Raw genomic sequence first — 17,236 nt, forward strand, 5'->3', positions numbered from 1 at the left:
TGGATGGATAAGATAAGATCGTCGACAAAAGGTCCTCAGTTTTCGTTCTGCGTTCCGTGTAAAAAGGACGTAAAAGTTGCTTCAAGTGGATTTTACGATCTCAAGAGCCACTTTAAAACTGCCGGACACGTGGAAAATGTAGCCAAATCAAGTCTCATGTGCCATTGACCAAACACGTTGTATCTAGTGCGGATCCAGGGGAGCAAAAGTAATACTCAATCATGTATATTTTTTTTATCGCTCCGTACGGTCGATTATGAAAGCATAATGTGCGCATGCGCGGTAAACTGCATTTCCGCTTGTGTTAGCGTTTTTTTTTTTACATTTCAAATAATGTATGGCAAGTGGAAGAAACCTTTTTTGTTATTCTTCTCAATGAACACACATTGCTTCATGTTTCACAGGTGTTTTGTCACCCTTCCTCGTGAAAATCAATTGTATCTACCTTGCAGGAAATGGTGCCCCCCCCCCCCCCCCCTCTCACCAGTGTACACCCTCAAAACATAGTACAGTGAGACCTCAACTTACGAACTTAATTGGTTCCCAGACAGAGTGTGTAAGGCGAAAAGTGTGTATCTTAAAAAAAAATTCCCATAGGAAACCATTAACATGGGAATAATCCGTTCCCGGGTTTCCATAAAATATACTTTTCAACTAAATAAGCCTTAAAACTATACACAATATACCTTATTCTATGTATCATAAATGTGCTATTGTATTGTAATGAAAGAAATACACTGCATTGTATCATAAAGTCACTTTATTTGCATTTGTGATGGTCATTTATGGCTTGATGGAATGGCGTTGGAGGTCGAAAGTCAAAGGGAATTGCTGTTTGGAAAGAAAGGCGCTTTACATGACGACTGTAATTAAAGAAATAAACTGTGCTGTAAAATAAAGTTTTATTTACCTTTTTGATGGTCGTTGATGGCTTATGGAAGGAGAGTCACCTTCCATAAGGACTGTTAGTAACTTAACCTCTGGTGCTGTTCGGTCGTGTGCTTGCGCCGAAGATCACTCCGCCAGCCGTGGTGGGTGTGTATTATGAAAATAGTGCTTATTATAAGGTTTAATTTTCATAAATTTGACGTTTGTAAGACAACAAGTTTGTAAGTTGAGGTGTTTGTAAGTTGAGGTCTCACTGTAATTATGTTTTGTGTAAATAATTCCAAGTACGGGCACCACGGGACTACCAATACCTGCAAATTCCAGATGAAAGAACAGCAAGAGCTCTGTTGAGATAAGCGGGTGGTTGGATTAAGAACAAAAAATTGTTTCCATGGTAATTGCAACACTCTTTCCATTGCTTGACGACAAACACCTAATAAAGATTAAACACACATTTTCCACTTTGTTGCACATTCAGAACTGCATGTAAATATTTTCCTCGACAAAATTCATATTGATGCCTTGCCAGGGCTTGTTGCCGTTCAGGCTGCTGGGCAGGGCATTGTAATGACATTAAGTCGATCCGTAAAGAACCCGAAGGCTTTCGTGGGCTCAGTTTAATGGGTGGAAGGCATGCCGCTGCTCGTATAAGTGGATACAACCTTGTGAGCTGCAGGCCAGTGGATAAGGAAGTTAAGCAGACTTAAAATCAGCTGACGAGGAACAACAGCTGATAATCCCCCAAACTGGGTGCGCTTTTGACAACGTGAACAACTATTGATTGGGCCTAAAAAAATAATGTCACGTTTCCCTTCTTCACTTTACGAATATTCCTTAAAGTCAAGTGGACAGAAAAAAAAGAACAAAAAAAACCTTCCTGAACTTTGATCAGATTTTCCTTCAAATCAATAATTACTGTGAAAACAAACAAAAATAAGTTCCTGTTTGCCTCAAATGAAAGTGCTGATCGTAAAATATGAATAAAATAAAAATAAAAATAAAAAAATCACTCACCTATTTATTTATAGTGTTTTTTCAAACTTTATTTATATATTAATTTATTCATTCATTCGTTCATTCAACCATTCATTTATTTATTTATGTATTTATTAATTATTTATGTATTTTTCAAACTAGTATTTATATATTCATTAATAAATTTATTTATTCATTCATTCCTCCAATTGTTTATTTATTTGATGTATTTTTAAAACTATGTATTTGAATATTTATTTATTCATTCAATCGTCCATTCAACTATTTATTTATTTATTCTGTTGCTTATTTGCATGTTTATTTACTTATTTATTTTGCTATTTATGTATTTATTTATTTAGTGTATTTTTACAGTCGTTATTTCGTTAGTTAGTTATTTATTCATTCATTCATTCATTCGTTCATTCAACTATTTATTTATTTTTCTATTTATTTATTTATTGTAATTTTCAAATATTTATTATTTATATTTTTATAATATTATTATATTAAATATTTATATATGAATTTATTTATTCATTCATTGGTTCATTCAGCCATTTATTTATTTATTTTATTTATTTGATGTATTTTTCAAACTAGTATTTATATATTCATTAATAAATGTATTTATTCATTCATTCATCCAATTGTTTATTTATTTATTTGATGTATTTTTGAAAACTATGTATTTGTATATTTATTTATTTATTAATTCATTCAACTATTAATTTATTTATTTATTTAACTATCTATTTATTTGGTTGCCTATTTTCACACTTATCTATGCATTTATTTTGCTATTTGTGTATTTATTTATTGAGTGTATTTTAAAGTAGTTATTTATATATTAATTTATTTATTCATTCATTCCTTCATTCAACTATTTATTTATTTTTCTATTAATTTAATGTGTTTTTCAAACTATTTATTTATATATTAATTTCTTTAGTCATTCATTCGTTCATTCAACTATTTAGTTTTTTATTTGGTTTATTTTCATGCTTATTTATTTATTTTGAGTATTTTTTTATTTTGTATTGGATTGGATTGATTGGATTTGCCTTTATTAGTCTCACAGTGGAGAAATTTACATTTATATATTTATATAGTATTTTATATAGTATTTATATATTAATTAATGTATTTATTTATTCAGTCATTTCTTCAACTATTCATTTATTTCTTTGGTTGTTTATATTCATGCGTATTTATTTATCTTACTATTTATTTATTTGGTTGTTTATTTTATGCAAAAGGGATCATCAAATACAAGACTGATATTTAGGTCTTCCCTGATAATGTTGAAATGTAACTAGTTTAATGGTTGATGAATGCTCATCAAACACCCATTTGGATCATCCGACAGGCGAACAAGCTGACTACGAACAAACCGGTATGCATAATTGGATAGAAAAGGGAGTTGATTATATTATGATATGCTGCTTCCTCCGCTCATGATGTGCTGGATTTAAACGGGGAATTTCCACTGATACCTGAGTCCTCGTCAGTTGTTTTTGGAAAAAGTAGCGTCCAATCAAACAAGGAGGGGTCAAAAGTCACCGCGTGGTATATTGATAACCGCTTTGGACGTTTCCTGCGGGTCAATGTTCTTGCGTGTGGTAAGGGAAAGAAGTGGCTGATGCTTTAAAGGACAACCGACACCATTTTTTTGTTTCCTAACTGACATCAGAAAACTGTTTTATAGCATCTAAAATACCCAAAACAAACATGCTGATATTTTTAGTCAAATGCAAAACGCCAATAAAAATGAGTTAAAGTGTCCCAAAACTACTTCAAAATGTAGCGTCCCAGAAAATGCACAAGATGGCGTCCAAGCTCCGTTGGAAATGGGCTGATTTATCTGCTGGGAATTTGTGTCAACTAGTATCTAATAGTAGTCTTGGTGCAACACACAACGATTCACCATCACGTTGTGTATGTGTTCTCCTTCTAATTTCGCCATCAACACGAAGTTTTCAGACCAAACAAAGTACCCAAAATGCATTGTGTGTCGCTTTCTCGGTCAGGGGCGTTCCTGACGTGACGTCACGTCTGGAATCGTCACCAACTCAAAAACAAGACTTCCTGAATATTCAGCGCGAGTCTTAAAATATAAAATATAGCTATAAGCGGTGGAATCTTATTAAAATACGCTCAGTAGAAGTCATTTGAAGTGATTTTACAAATTATGGACACAACTTGGTGTCCTTTAACATTTATTTTGTAAACATAAATGTGAATAAAAATATAATAGCTGTGTTTGATATGAAATTAATTACAGCAAAACATGTGCAATATGGCTGCAGCTATTACATATTTTTAGAATGACATATTTACCATTTTTCATTTATTTTTTTAAAGATTTCATCGTGACCTTTTTTTTAAAAAACCAGAATCAACAAATCAGACTATATCACATTCAGAAATGCTGCCATTATTATTTTTAAACTCACGTTTTGATCTTTATTGACCGTTCTTGTGACGCCATTGAAATCATATTGTGAGCCGCAGCCATTAGTTTACAGGGGAAATGCAGACCTCATCGGTCTAAATATGACGTTGACGAGACCTGTAAATCTATTTGAGAGCGAGTGCGTCCTATTTGTGAGCCCCACTGGAGTTACATCCTCGTCCTATTTGGGGTGCGGGGGTGGGGGGTGGGGGGTATTCTGCTTTTAGACCTGCGGGTTGACGCTTGGCAGGATGCTGAGCTTTTTCATTTTTGGCCCAACATTTCTCATCTTGCAGTGGACCGGGCCGCTGTGATTTCCTCTCTGCCTGGGATGAAGATTTTAATTCGTCAATTGATGGTCACCATGGCAATGGCATCCTCTGCCACGCACACATACTGCACTGGCATACTTAGGGTGTGGCATTTCTTGGAGCACTTGTTTTCAACATTTCTAGCGCGCACAAAGATTATTTTAGGAAACGGAAACAAATGAAATAACACAAGTTCAACTAGAGAAAAAAAACACACACACAGTAAAGTCTCGTTATATCGATATTCAAGGGAGTCCGAAAAAATATCGATATAACCGGGACTATCGATATATCCGACCCTGTTTGCATGTAATTTTCTCCGTGCGTGCATAGAAATAGCATCGATATAACCGGGACTATCGATATATCCGATATCGATATAACAAGACTTTACTGTATTTTGATATTTATTTTAACATGTATTTTAATATGTATTTTAATATATATTTTAATATGTATTTAATATATATTTTAATATTTGTTAGTTTATTTATTTCTTTTTTAATATATATTTTAATATTTGTTAATATGCATTTTCATATTTATTGTCATTTATTTTAATATTTGTTAGATTATTTATTTAGTTATTTGTTTATTTATCCATGTATTTATTTTATTTATTTGTTTGTTTGCGCATAAAAGACAAATGAAAATGCTTCTTCAAATCACAAAAAGGGGAACTAAAAACTAAAGCTAATTTATTATGCCCAAAATCTTATTCATATTCATCTTTGTCAATTCATGTCAACTTTTATTTATTTTGAAATGTATTTATTACGATATCAACACAGTTCTCAAGTTCTCAAAAACCACCGGATGACATGGCACCCAGGAGACCAGTTTGTGGTGTGTGGTTTTGGCTTAAATGGCTCCCCACCCTTTATTTAATGGGGTAATTGAACACCCGATATTGTCCCTAGGTGTGACTGATCGCGAAAGGTTGTTCATTTATATGTGCCCTCTGATTGGTTGGCAACCAGTTCAAGGTGTCGCACTGCCAATGGCCCAAAGAAGCTTGCCATTGGCTCTAGCACAGTCAACACTTTTGTGAAGATAAATGGCTCAGAGAAAGTATTTATAGCATTAAAATAAACAAATAAATACATAAATACACAAAAAAATACATACACACAAAAAAACAATAATAATAATACATGTCATTTATAAGTGCCTTTCAAAAGTCTCAAGGTCACTTTTCAGTCACAGGAGAAGTTTTTCTGTGGGTGAGCAGCGGCAGCCACATGCGCCAACGTTCACTCAACCCAGAAGTAACTCAAATACATGGAAAGCTAGCTTGCTAATAGATAGCCAATAGATAGCCACGTAGACAGCTAGACAACTAGCTATCTAACTAATAGATAGCCAGCCAGATAGCTAGCTAGCCGGCCAGTTAGCTAATATCGTATACATACAGTACATTAAGTGTGAAACTGTACCCATATTCTTAAAAAAAAATACTTGTTTGTTTTAAGTGACAGGTTTTTTTTTGTAGTTCACTTTTTGTTGTTAATGTTTTCCCCATCTAGTTGCTAATTAAATGCACACCAAATTGAACTCATTCTCTACCAGACCATGTGCAAAAATTTTCAGGGTTTTTGTCATTGTCACTTAAATTCCATTTAGGATTACATAAACATTCAATGCAGCGTAAGAAACCTTAGACTCTCTTCTTTCATCAGAAAAAATAGTTAATTCCTAAGTTATATGGAGTTATATGAGATTAAAATGGAGACGGCTGTACAAAATACAATACATAGAAATGGATTTATATAGCACTTTAACAACAGCTGAAGCTGTAACAAAGCGCTAACATGGAAAAAAGGCAAAAAAATGTGGGTCTGTCCGTCATATTTTGATTATTCAGGGACATTGCCCTCTTTCTAGAAGTTTTGCCAAATAAATTGTCTTGAACAAGCCAACAGACGTCACGTCAACATTCAGTTTCTTGTCAGGATTACTCAGTTGAGTCTCCTGAAACAACGATCATCCTGTTCTCACTGTTGCGGATTACAAATGTTACATACCATCGCTGCAAACAACTCAAAAGACCCCCTGGAGGTATCCCAGTACCACGTTGCTCCCACGGTTTCTGTGCGCTCGGTGCCAGGGTCCGGTGTCGCATTTAGGGATGCACAATGGCTGGACTGTGTTGTACCCCTTAGACATTGTTTTGAAGGCACAATGAGGTCATTATCCACGCTAGATGCAAAATGCTGCCAGGTGCAACCATAGTATAGAAACTTGAAAAGATTTAAAATGCTAACAATAACATTTATTCACCTTTGAGTTTCTAACGAAACACAGCAAATGATGAAAGAGTAGTTTCTCACAGCAAATTCACATATTTCACACCACGCAAAGTCTTAATTTGCTTGCGGTTTTACACAGCAAAGTGTGAAGGGGAAATATTGTGTGAAATATTTTCACATGGTGACTTCAAGCCTTTCACACAGAGATATCGCCAAATTGGTCTTTCGGAGATATAACAGTAGATTTGCCATTGGTTCCTCATACACAGCGAGTGTCTGATATGCCACTGCGGTCGGTCCTCCATGCAGAAACGTCCAACATTTCACACGGAGATTGTCAGAGATGTTCGATCGGACACTGTGGACGCAGGCTCGAACACAGAAAGATTGTCTTTTACTGCCGGCAGGAGACGCAGCCATTTATGACAGACGCCCAAATTCTGCAGCCCTCTGCTAAGCTATTCATTGAGAGTTTATGCAAATTTAAGTGATACATTAGTAAAACATAGTTTTCTTGATTAGAATACCACACCGCTTGAGTTCTAAGCACGAACAGCTGTAAGCAATAAAATATTGTCTTTTCCATGAACTAATAAATTTGTAACCTGGCTAATGAGCTCTTCCTGTGAAGGAGTTTCAAGTCGTAAATTGCTCCTGTGATAAAGGAGTTTCTCAAGTCCTAAATTCTGTCCAAGGCCAGATCTCCTAGATGAAGATGACAGTTTAACAGGCTCCGTCTGTTGACCTCAGATTGACCCCACGTTTCTCCGTGCTTCAATTGTGTACTCGAGTCACACATATTCACTAAGCATATAACAGCCTGAAACTTTTAAATATGATAACTTCTTATTCTGTTTAATCTCTATCAGAGATCCACCTAAATTGGTGTACCAGTGACATCAAATTGTATACGTATAGATTTTATTTTTTATTTTTCTACTTCCTCAGAATCCGTCCTCAACTCGCACGAGAGAAGATAGAAGGATGTCACATCTGTACGTACGTGATGCCCGGAGAGCCTCAAGTCATCCTGGGCAAGGACAAATCCTTCACATACGACTATGTGTTCGACATGGACTCGCAGCAAGACGCCATTTATGAAACTTGTACCGAGAAGCTCATCGAGGGCTGCTTTGAGGGATACAACGCCACCGTCTTCGCCTACGGACAGGCCAGTTGCGTTACATTACTGATGCCACCATATCAAAAGTCAAAGTCAGTTTTACTGTCAAATATGCTAATATGCATGACATACAGCGCAGATGAAATTACTGTCCCCTCGGACCCAGTGTGCAAGGCACTTATAATGACTTTAACAAACATAATAAACACGGAAATCCCAATTTGCCGCGAGAAGGGAGCCGCTGCGTGTTCACGTGCCGCCATCTTGGGGAAAAAAAATGATGTAAATGTCATCGCTACTCCTTTTAGCGCAGAATCCAGGTGAGCAGGATCTTGCTATGACACTGCTACTGTAACCTCTTTACTGCAGAAATGCAAAATTTCAAAAGAGATGATTATACATTTATTATCCTTAGCATTTTTTGTGTGCTCTTAACAGGTTTAGGTCCTACCTTTCTGACAGAAGCTTTTGCTGCGCTGAGTCACATACTTCCCCTTTGTCATGTGGTGTTCCGCAGGGTTCAATTTTAGGGCCGATGCTATTCTCACTATGCCCGCTCCCAATCGGTTCCATCCTAAGGAAACATGATATTACCTTGTTATATGTTGACTTGTTTTTCTATGCCGCCATCCGCAGACTGGTTCCGGTAAGACGTACACCATGGGTACGGGCTTCGACGTCAACATCGCCGACGACGAGTTGGGTATCATTCCCCGGGCCGTCCACCACCTCTTCCGGGGCATCGAGCGACGCCGGGAAGCCGCGCAGGAACAAGGACGCCCGGCACCAGAGTTTAAGATCAATGCTCAATTTCTGGAGGTAGCTAGTCCAACTGTAGCTTGTCATTTTTAACCGTTAGGGCGTGAAGAAGCGAGTTTATAAGGTGGTAATGGAGGAGTTCAGGAGAAGCAACATTGGGAGACAATAGTGCGGCTCCGTCACACTTGGACAGCGCTCGCATACAAAAAAAAAAGACAAGCCGCAACATGAGATGTTATCAAATTTGGATGATGACAAAAACAAAAGCGAAATCAATAATATTTTCCTTTTACATGAAAAAAAAGTTGGGACAGAATGTAACATGGAAAATGTCTGTGTAAGCTCTCAGTCATACAGGAGTGGTCCATCGATGAGAAGGTTTTTTTCAGCCGTCATCTGTGCTTAGTTATGCTGATGAGATGAGGTGCTACCAGATCAAATGGGGCAATCAGGCCAGTCGTAGACTCTAGACTCAGTCAGGACAATAGAAATAATCAGTGTAGCCGTCGGGAGTAGTCCTCTGCTCCCCCCAACCTGAGAGCAGGGGCCAATCATAGCAGAGTCTGGCACCGCCACATCTGGACAGTAGTATATATATATATATATATAGGGCCGAAACTACCAGCAAAAGATTTTAGTACGCTGACGAAGCCTCTTGCATAAGAAGCGAAACGTCGAACACCTTCAAAGAAGTACAGATGACGACTGAAGAAACCTTCTCATCAAAGGTAACATAAAGTAAATCACAGTCCAATAAAAAAAAACATTAAACCTGTTTTTTTAGATAACAAAATACTTTTCGTTGGTATTTTTTTACAATTTTTAAGGGGGTGCGACAATATTTTAATACATTAAAAAAATGGATGTATCTATCAATGCCACAACTAAATTGCGACTTTTCTAATAGAAAGGGGGGGTTTCCTTTTTGTGACATTTTCATTTTACAAAGATTTTAACGTATTCACTTGGATGCTTTTCTTTCCAATTTGTGTAATCCCTTTAAAATTGTATAGAATTTATTATCTTTGAAAAAAAAAAAAGAAATCAAATATGGACGCTGGCGTCATGGACTACATTTTCTCACTTTCCAATGAGAAAATGCAAAACAAAATGGTGGACTTCCTGTTCAATTGCCGCCTTCCTGTTCAGTTTTTCGTGCAGCTAGTTATGATATCCGACATCATAAATCTACCTCAAAACGTTTTTGTGTCTTGTTGCAGCTATATAACGAGGAAGTCCTAGATCTGTTTGACTCAGTGCGGGATGGGAAGCAGAAATCTCACATCAGGATACATGAGGATTCCACCGGCGGCATCTACACAGTTGGTGTGACCACCCGCACTGTGTCCTCCGAGGCCGAGGTATGACATCCAAGTCGAAACGATTGCAGTACGATGGCGTCACTCATATTTGTTCTTTGTTATTCAGATGATGCAGTGCCTGAAGCTTGGCGCTCTGTCTCGTACCACCGCCAGCACGCAGATGAATGTCCAGAGCTCTCGCTCGCACGCCATATTCACCATCCACTTGTGCCAAGTCAGAGTCTGTGCCTCCCCCGACAATGTGAGTTCGATACCATTAAATGCAAACCCTATCGTCTGTTGTGAAGTTTTCTAGCCATCTAGCTATCTAGCCAGCTATCTCACTATCTACCTAGCTATCTAGCTGGCTAGCTAACTACCTCGCTAACTATCTATCTATCTATCTATCTATCTATCTATCTATCTATCTATCTATCTATCTATCTATCTATCTATCTATCTATCTATCTATCTATCTATCTATCTATCTATCTATCTATCTATCTATCTATCTATCTATCTATCTATCTATCTATCTATCTATGTGTCTGTGTCTGTGTCTAGCTTTCTAGCTAGCTGTTTAGCTAGCTGTCTAGCTAGCTGTCTAGCTAGCTAGCTGTGTATCTGTCTGTCTGTCTAGCTAGCTATCTCGCTACCTAGCTAGCTATCTCGCTCACGAGCTATCTCACTACCTAGCTAGCTATCTCACTACCTAGCTAGCTATCTCGCTAGCTAGCGAGCTGGCTAGCTGTCGTTAGTAGCCCTGTTGAAATCGAACGCATGCAAAAGACATTGAAATGCATTGGAAAGAAAAAATATCCAATGCTCATTTTCCATGATAAAAATTCGTAAACTGAGGATTAACCCTTCCCCCCCTTTTTTAATAAAGTGAGTGAATCTGTGGGTGCCAAACTGTAAGTTAGGCTAACTATCTATCTATCTAGTTATCTATCGAGCTATCAATCTGTCTAGCTGTCTATCTAGCTGTGCAGTTCGCTGTCTAGCTACCTAGCTGTGTCTGTCTGTATAGCTAGCTATCTCCCTCACTAGCTATCTTGCGAGTGAGCTGTCTCGCTACGTAGCTAGCTATCTTGCTACCTCGCTAGCTATCTCGCTACCTAGCTAGCTATCTCGCTAGCTAGCTATCTCGCTAGCTATCTATCTTGCTAGCTAGCTGTCGTTAGTAGCCCTGTTGAAATCAGACACATGCAAAAGACATTGGAAGGGAAAAACATCCAATGTTCATTTTCCATGATAAAAATGAGCAAACTGAGGGATTAACCTTCCCCCCTTTTTTAACAAAGTGAGTGAATCTGTGAGTGCCAAACTATAAGTCTTGAGGGCCCCCATGTAGCTTCTAATAAATTACTCATAATAAAGTACATGTCGGCAAATTCATGAACAAAACTATGAATAAACATGCAGTAAAATTTTTGACTGCATTTTTGAATTCTATTGTCACTGACTGTTTCTATTTGATGTTAAGACCCGCCACATTCTTTCTTCTTGGTTCTAGCAGCAGGAAGACGGCGACAATCGGGTCTCCAATGGCAACGGAGACATGGACGAGTATGAGACGCTCAGTGCCAAATTTCACTTTGTGGACCTGGCCGGCTCCGAAAGGCTCAAAAGGACAGGCGCCACGGGAGATCGAGCCAAAGAGGGCATTTCCATCAACTGTGGACTGGTTAGTGTTTGCACTGACATCTGGTGGACACAATGGATACATGAACACTGTTTCTCGAGAAATTTATCTCAGGTTGTTCGATTTAGAAAATGAAACTCATAATAATAATAATAATAATAAGCAGCGGCAGCCACACACGCCAGCATTCACTCAACCCGGAAGTAACTCAAATCAGAATCAGAAATCCTTTAATCGTCCCACAATGGGGACATTTGTAAAAAAATCACTAGAAAGCTAGCTTGTTAGCTAATAGATAGCTAATAGCTAGATAGCCACCTCGATAACTAGCTAGATATCTATAAAGGTAATAGATAACAGCAAACACAGCATAAAAAACAGCAAATTATAATCGAGCTACTCTTCTTTTTACCATATAAATAATAATAATAACATGTCATTTCTAAGCGCCTTTCAAAACTCTCAAGGACACTTTACAGTCACAGGATTCTTTTTGTGCGGGTGAGCAGATGACTTGCACTCTCCCCAATAGAACTGCACTTTCCCCAATAGAATGTTTCATTTCCTACACATATTACATACAGAACATAGAACAATTTGATTAATAACTAATTTTCATTAATAATTAATAATTTTCATTAAAAATAAAGGCTCATTAATAATATGAGCTAAAATGCTAGACTGTATTGATTTATTTGTTGATTATTTTATTCATTCAATGTTTTTCTTCATTTAAAGCTTGCTCTGGGGAATGTAATCAGCGCTTTGGGCGACCGCAGCAAGCGGGCCTCACATGTGCCTTACAGAGACTCAAAACTGACTCGACTTCTGCAGGACTCCTTAGGAGGAAACAGGTCAGTGGACACACATTATTCTTCGCCTTTTCCGCACAAAGGCACACGAAACAGTTATCCTTCTCTATGTCAGCCAAACAGTGATGATCGCGTGCATTAGCCCATCTGACCGCGACTTCATGGAGACGCTTAACACACTGAAATATGCCAACCGCGCCCGTAACATCAAGAATAAGGTGGTGGTGAACCAGGATAAAGCCAGCCAGCAGATCAGCGCGCTCAGGACGGAGATCGCCAGGCTGCAGATGGAACTCATGGAGTACAAGACGGTGTGTGTGTGTGTGTGTGTGTGTGTAGGAGGGGGAGGGGGGCAGATATTTCAAAGGGGATATACTATGGCTATTAAAGGTCGATCCACATTTTCTATTTTTGAGCAAGTAAAGATAAGCTGAAATAAAGTGGTTGCAAAAGTCTTCACACCCCCCACTGTCAATTTTATTGCCACTCTTTCACTAAAGAATTTCAAAAAATATATTTGACACAATTTGTGAGAGGGTGCTGACAGCTGTCCTCTCCCGCGCAGGGTAAACGCTTAGCGGGCGAGGATGGCGTGGAGAGCTTCAGCGACATGTTTCACGAGAACGTCATGCTGCAGACGGAGAATGGCAACTTGCGCGTGCGGGTGAAGGCCATGCAAGAGACCATCGACGCCCAACGGGCCCGACTCACGCAGTTGCTCAGCGACCAGGCCAACCAGGCCCTCGCTAGGACGGGTATGCACCACCAAACACTGGAGTTGGATAAAAAAAATTGCATTCTTCTGGAAACGGTGCAGTCTAGACTCTGATTAGCATTCATAGCAATTCCAACTAGCACCTTACATTCTAAAGTTGAGGCGGTTAGGAAACAATTGATGTAGCATTTTCCCCCAAAAAAGAGTTTTAAGCCGTTGCAATATACAAAAGGCAATATTACAGAAGAATTTAGTTCCCTTGTCACACTAGATGTGAACCAGACCATGACCTTAAAGGACAACCGACGTCACTTTTTTTAACTGACACCAGAAAAACGTTTTATAGCATCTAAAATACCCAAAACATGCAGTATGATATTTTTAGTCAAATGCAAAACACCAATAAAAATGACTTAAAGTGTCCAAAATCTGCAAAAAAATTGAGCTGCGAATTGGGCATTTTCAGAAAGTCCCGCCCCCAGTTCGTGACGTCACGCCAAGACGTCTTGCATTGCTAGTGAATCAAAACAATGGCTTCAGATTCGGAGAATATGCTTTCTTGTTCCACATCCAGTGATGAATATGATTCAAATACAGTAAAGTCTCGTTATATCGATATCGATAGTCCCGCTTATTACGATACTATTTCTTTGCACGCAAGGAGAACATTACATGCGCGCAGGGTCGGATATATCGATAGTCCCGGTTATATCGATATTTTTCGGACTCCCGAGAATATCGATATAACGAGACTTTACTGTAGTTCTGAAGAGGAAAGCATACATGTTCGCAATCGATTAAATAATTTTTTTTTTGCCATTTTGAGGCAACATTGGAGGAAAATCTCTCACCCAAAAAAAGAGGCACAAAATGGCGACCTCCTGTGGCCACCTCCGTTTCCACAGGCTGATAAATCCCTTATATGGAGTTTGGACGCCCTCTTCTGGCCTACTGGCGGCTTTTGGGTGCAACACGAGGTCACCAGACCAAACAAGTACACAAAATACATTGACGTGATGGAAGGACCGCTAGAATGCGTCTTTTTTACGGTCCTTTAGTGACGTCACGTACGGACTCGTCGCCAACTCAAAAACAAGACTTCCTGAATATTCAGCGCGAGTCTTAAAACGTAAAATATAGCTATATGCGGTGGAATCTTTGTAAAATACGCTCAGTAGAACTCATTTGAAGCCATTTTACAAATTATGGACACAACCTGTCCGGAGATGTCGGTTGTCCTTTAACACAACATAGACCAAACAGTCATTTTTCATTACGTAAAAAAACAATAACATGAAAAATTCATCAATTTCCTTTCTTGCTCAGGCGAAGGAGGCACAGAGGAAATCGGCAACATGATTCAGAGTTACATCAAGGAAATTGAAGAGCTCAGGTAAACACGTCTTGAGTTTTGAATGAGAAGTTGGATTAAAAAGGCGCTTGAAATAAAATATTATTATTATTATTATTATTATTATTATTATAACAATAATTATTATTATAAAAGCGGTTTTGATGGGTCAAATTTTGTAAAGATTTTGTACTGTATCGATCATTTTTCATTCATTTTTTGTTAACATACATTGAAATATTTTGTGTTGTATTGTAAATTATCCATAATACTTTTAATGTGTTTTCATGTTATTTAATTAGAAAGCTCAATAGTAAATTCAGTAGATTTTTTTCAAAACTGTTTTGTTCTGTTCATTGTTTTAGTAATCATTCCTCCATTAATGATCATTTTCAAAGTCTGTTGAGATAAATGATAACAATATTAATAAAATAGATGATTTGGGCTTCGATTTAGGCTTCTTTTGATTGATTAGGTAATTATTTATGCTGACATTAAGAATAAACAATGTAAATATTTATTATATTTAAATTACCAATATTATATTTAAGTCATTCACTGCCAGACACTCCAGTGCCAGGGTTTTTGTCATTGTCACTTGAATTCCTGGACCCACAGAATATTGAGTTTTAGGACTACGTAAGCATTCAATAATCTAGTGGTAGATACCTTAAACTCTCTTGTTTCCTCTGAAAAAAGAGCTAATTGCTAAATTATATGGGTATGGAGTTATATGAGTTTGAAATGAGGGCATCTGTCCAAAATGCAAAAAAGTTGTTTTCCTCTATATTTACTTATTGGTCTACTTTTTACCGGACTGTTCTGTTGCTCAGAGCCAAACTTGTGGAGAGTGAGGCGGTGAACGAGAGCCTGCGCAAGAGCCTCTCACGCGCCTCCAACCGCCAGACCTTCTACGGCAGTCCTGGGTCCTTCTCCTCTTCGTCCACCGCCCCCGAGAAGGAGACATCCGACATCATCGAGATGGCCAAAAAGGACCTGGAGAAGCTGAAGAAGCGGGAGAAAAAGAAGAAGAAAAGGTAAACGGAGACTGAATTTTGGGATCAGAAAATTTATTTAGTTTAGTGTTTGTGAAAAACGTAGTATCATTGGACGTAATGAAAATTGGCTGGACATGTCAATCAAAAAGTTTCGGTTTGGAGAGGCCATTTCATACTTTGAGAAACTCCACAGGCTGAGCAAGTGCCATTTTCTTTGCTTCCTTTTTTGACAGGCTTGAATTTTAGGAAAGTTAAGGCTGTCAGTACCATTATAACACATTTAAAAGACAACCAACACCATTTTTTTGTTTCCTAACTGACATCAGAAAAACATTTAACGCATCTAAAATACCCAAAACACGCAGGCTGATATTTTTAGTCAAATGCAAAACACCAATAAAAATGACTTAGTGTCCAAAATCTGCAAAAAAATGAACCCGTAAGTGGCCAGTTTCAGAAGGTCCCGCCCCCTTGTTCGTGGCGTCACCCCAAGACGTCTTGCCTTGCTGTCGAATCAAAACAATGGCTTCAGATTCAGAGAATATGCTTTCTTGTTACTCATCCAGTTATGAATATGATTCAAATAGTTCTGAAGAGGAAAGCAGACATGTTTGCACTCGATTAAAGAAGGTCTTCCGGGTCATTTTGAGGCATCAAGACTGATGTATAGCGTCCCAGAAAATGCAGAAGACGGCGCCAGAGCTCCATTGGAAATGGCTTGATTTGTCTGCTTGGAATTTGTGTCAGCGAATATCAAATAGTTGTCTTGGTGCAACACACAACGATTCACCATCGCGTTATTTATGTGTTTTCCTTATAATTTTGCCATCAACACGAAGTTTTCAGATCAAAGAAAGTACCGCAAAATGCATTGTGTGTCCTTTGTCGGTCAGGGGCGTTCCTTCCGTGACGTCAGGACTCGTCACCAACTCAAAAACAAGACTTCCTGAATATTCAGCGCGAGTCTTAAAACGTAAAATATAGCTATATGTGGTGGAATCTTTGTAAAATCCGCTCAGTAAAAGTCATTTGAAGTGATTTTACAAATTATGGACACAACTTGTCCGGAGGCGTTGGTTGTCCTTTAAGATGTGAGGCATGTTTTAGTCAGCAGCTTACTTAAAAGGGGCTCAGTGATGTTGTTACAGTACGATAACTATTGAGGAATGAACACACCCTGAGTTCAGGCAAAATAAATTCTTTCACCCTTCCTTCCTTCCTTCCTTCCTTCCTTCCTTCCTTCCTCCTCATCTCTCTTCACTTGACGTTTACCCTTTCACTTCCTCCCCTGAAGACTCGAGCACCTGTTGGAGGAGCGAGAGAGGAATGAGGAGGAAGAGGAAGTGGTGGAGGAGGTTGTCATCAGGTTTGTTGGCTTCTACCCTCCGACCTTTTGCTCCTCACTTTTGAACTCATCCTCATCATAATCATGAGACATAAGCATCGGTCTTGCCTACGATTCGCCCATCAACGCCACTTGTGTTTGTCATTTTATTTGAATTCGTATAAAGTTCTAATTTTATGCCGCTGAAGTTGGGAAACATTTGTAAAAGCTTTGAAATAACATTGGCGAAATATTTCCCCCAAATTGCTTTTATTCTTGCACTTTATCATTTTTTTTTGAATCTATTTTGTCTTGTTTCTTGTTTTATTT

The 17,236-nt window shown here is 38.2% G+C and overlaps 1 protein-coding gene across 13 annotated transcripts in view; it reads left to right on the plus strand.

Annotated features, from left to right (window-relative positions):
- kif21a (kinesin family member 21A) overlaps positions 1-17,236 on the plus strand; it is a 44,970-nt gene that overhangs the window by 1,529 nt on the left and 26,205 nt on the right. For 5 of the 13 annotated variants that reach the window (XM_088995887.1, XM_088995894.1, XM_088995889.1 and 2 more), the window contains exons 2-12: positions 7,827-8,049; positions 8,638-8,820; positions 9,981-10,121; positions 10,189-10,323; positions 11,578-11,748; positions 12,445-12,560; positions 12,634-12,829; positions 13,084-13,273; positions 14,560-14,626; positions 15,418-15,621; positions 16,877-16,948. In XM_088995887.1, coding sequence (XP_088852013.1) covers positions 7,827-8,049; positions 8,638-8,820; positions 9,981-10,121; positions 10,189-10,323; positions 11,578-11,748; positions 12,445-12,560; positions 12,634-12,829; positions 13,084-13,273; positions 14,560-14,626; positions 15,418-15,621; positions 16,877-16,948 — 1,698 coding nt within the window. Of the gene's footprint in view, positions 1-7,826; positions 8,094-8,637; positions 8,821-9,980; positions 10,122-10,188; positions 10,324-11,577; positions 11,749-12,444; positions 12,561-12,633; positions 12,830-13,083; positions 13,274-14,559; positions 14,627-15,417; positions 15,622-16,876; positions 16,949-17,236 lie in introns of those variants that run through there. The other 8 variants (XM_088995893.1, XM_088995898.1, XM_088995900.1 and 5 more) reach the window with 4 other exon arrangements.

Source organism: Hippocampus bargibanti, linkage group LG05, assembly GCF_051943395.1.
Source record: "Hippocampus bargibanti isolate YZ-2025 linkage group LG05, ASM5194339v1, whole genome shotgun sequence".
NCBI lineage: Eukaryota > Metazoa > Chordata > Actinopteri > Syngnathiformes > Syngnathidae > Hippocampus > Hippocampus bargibanti.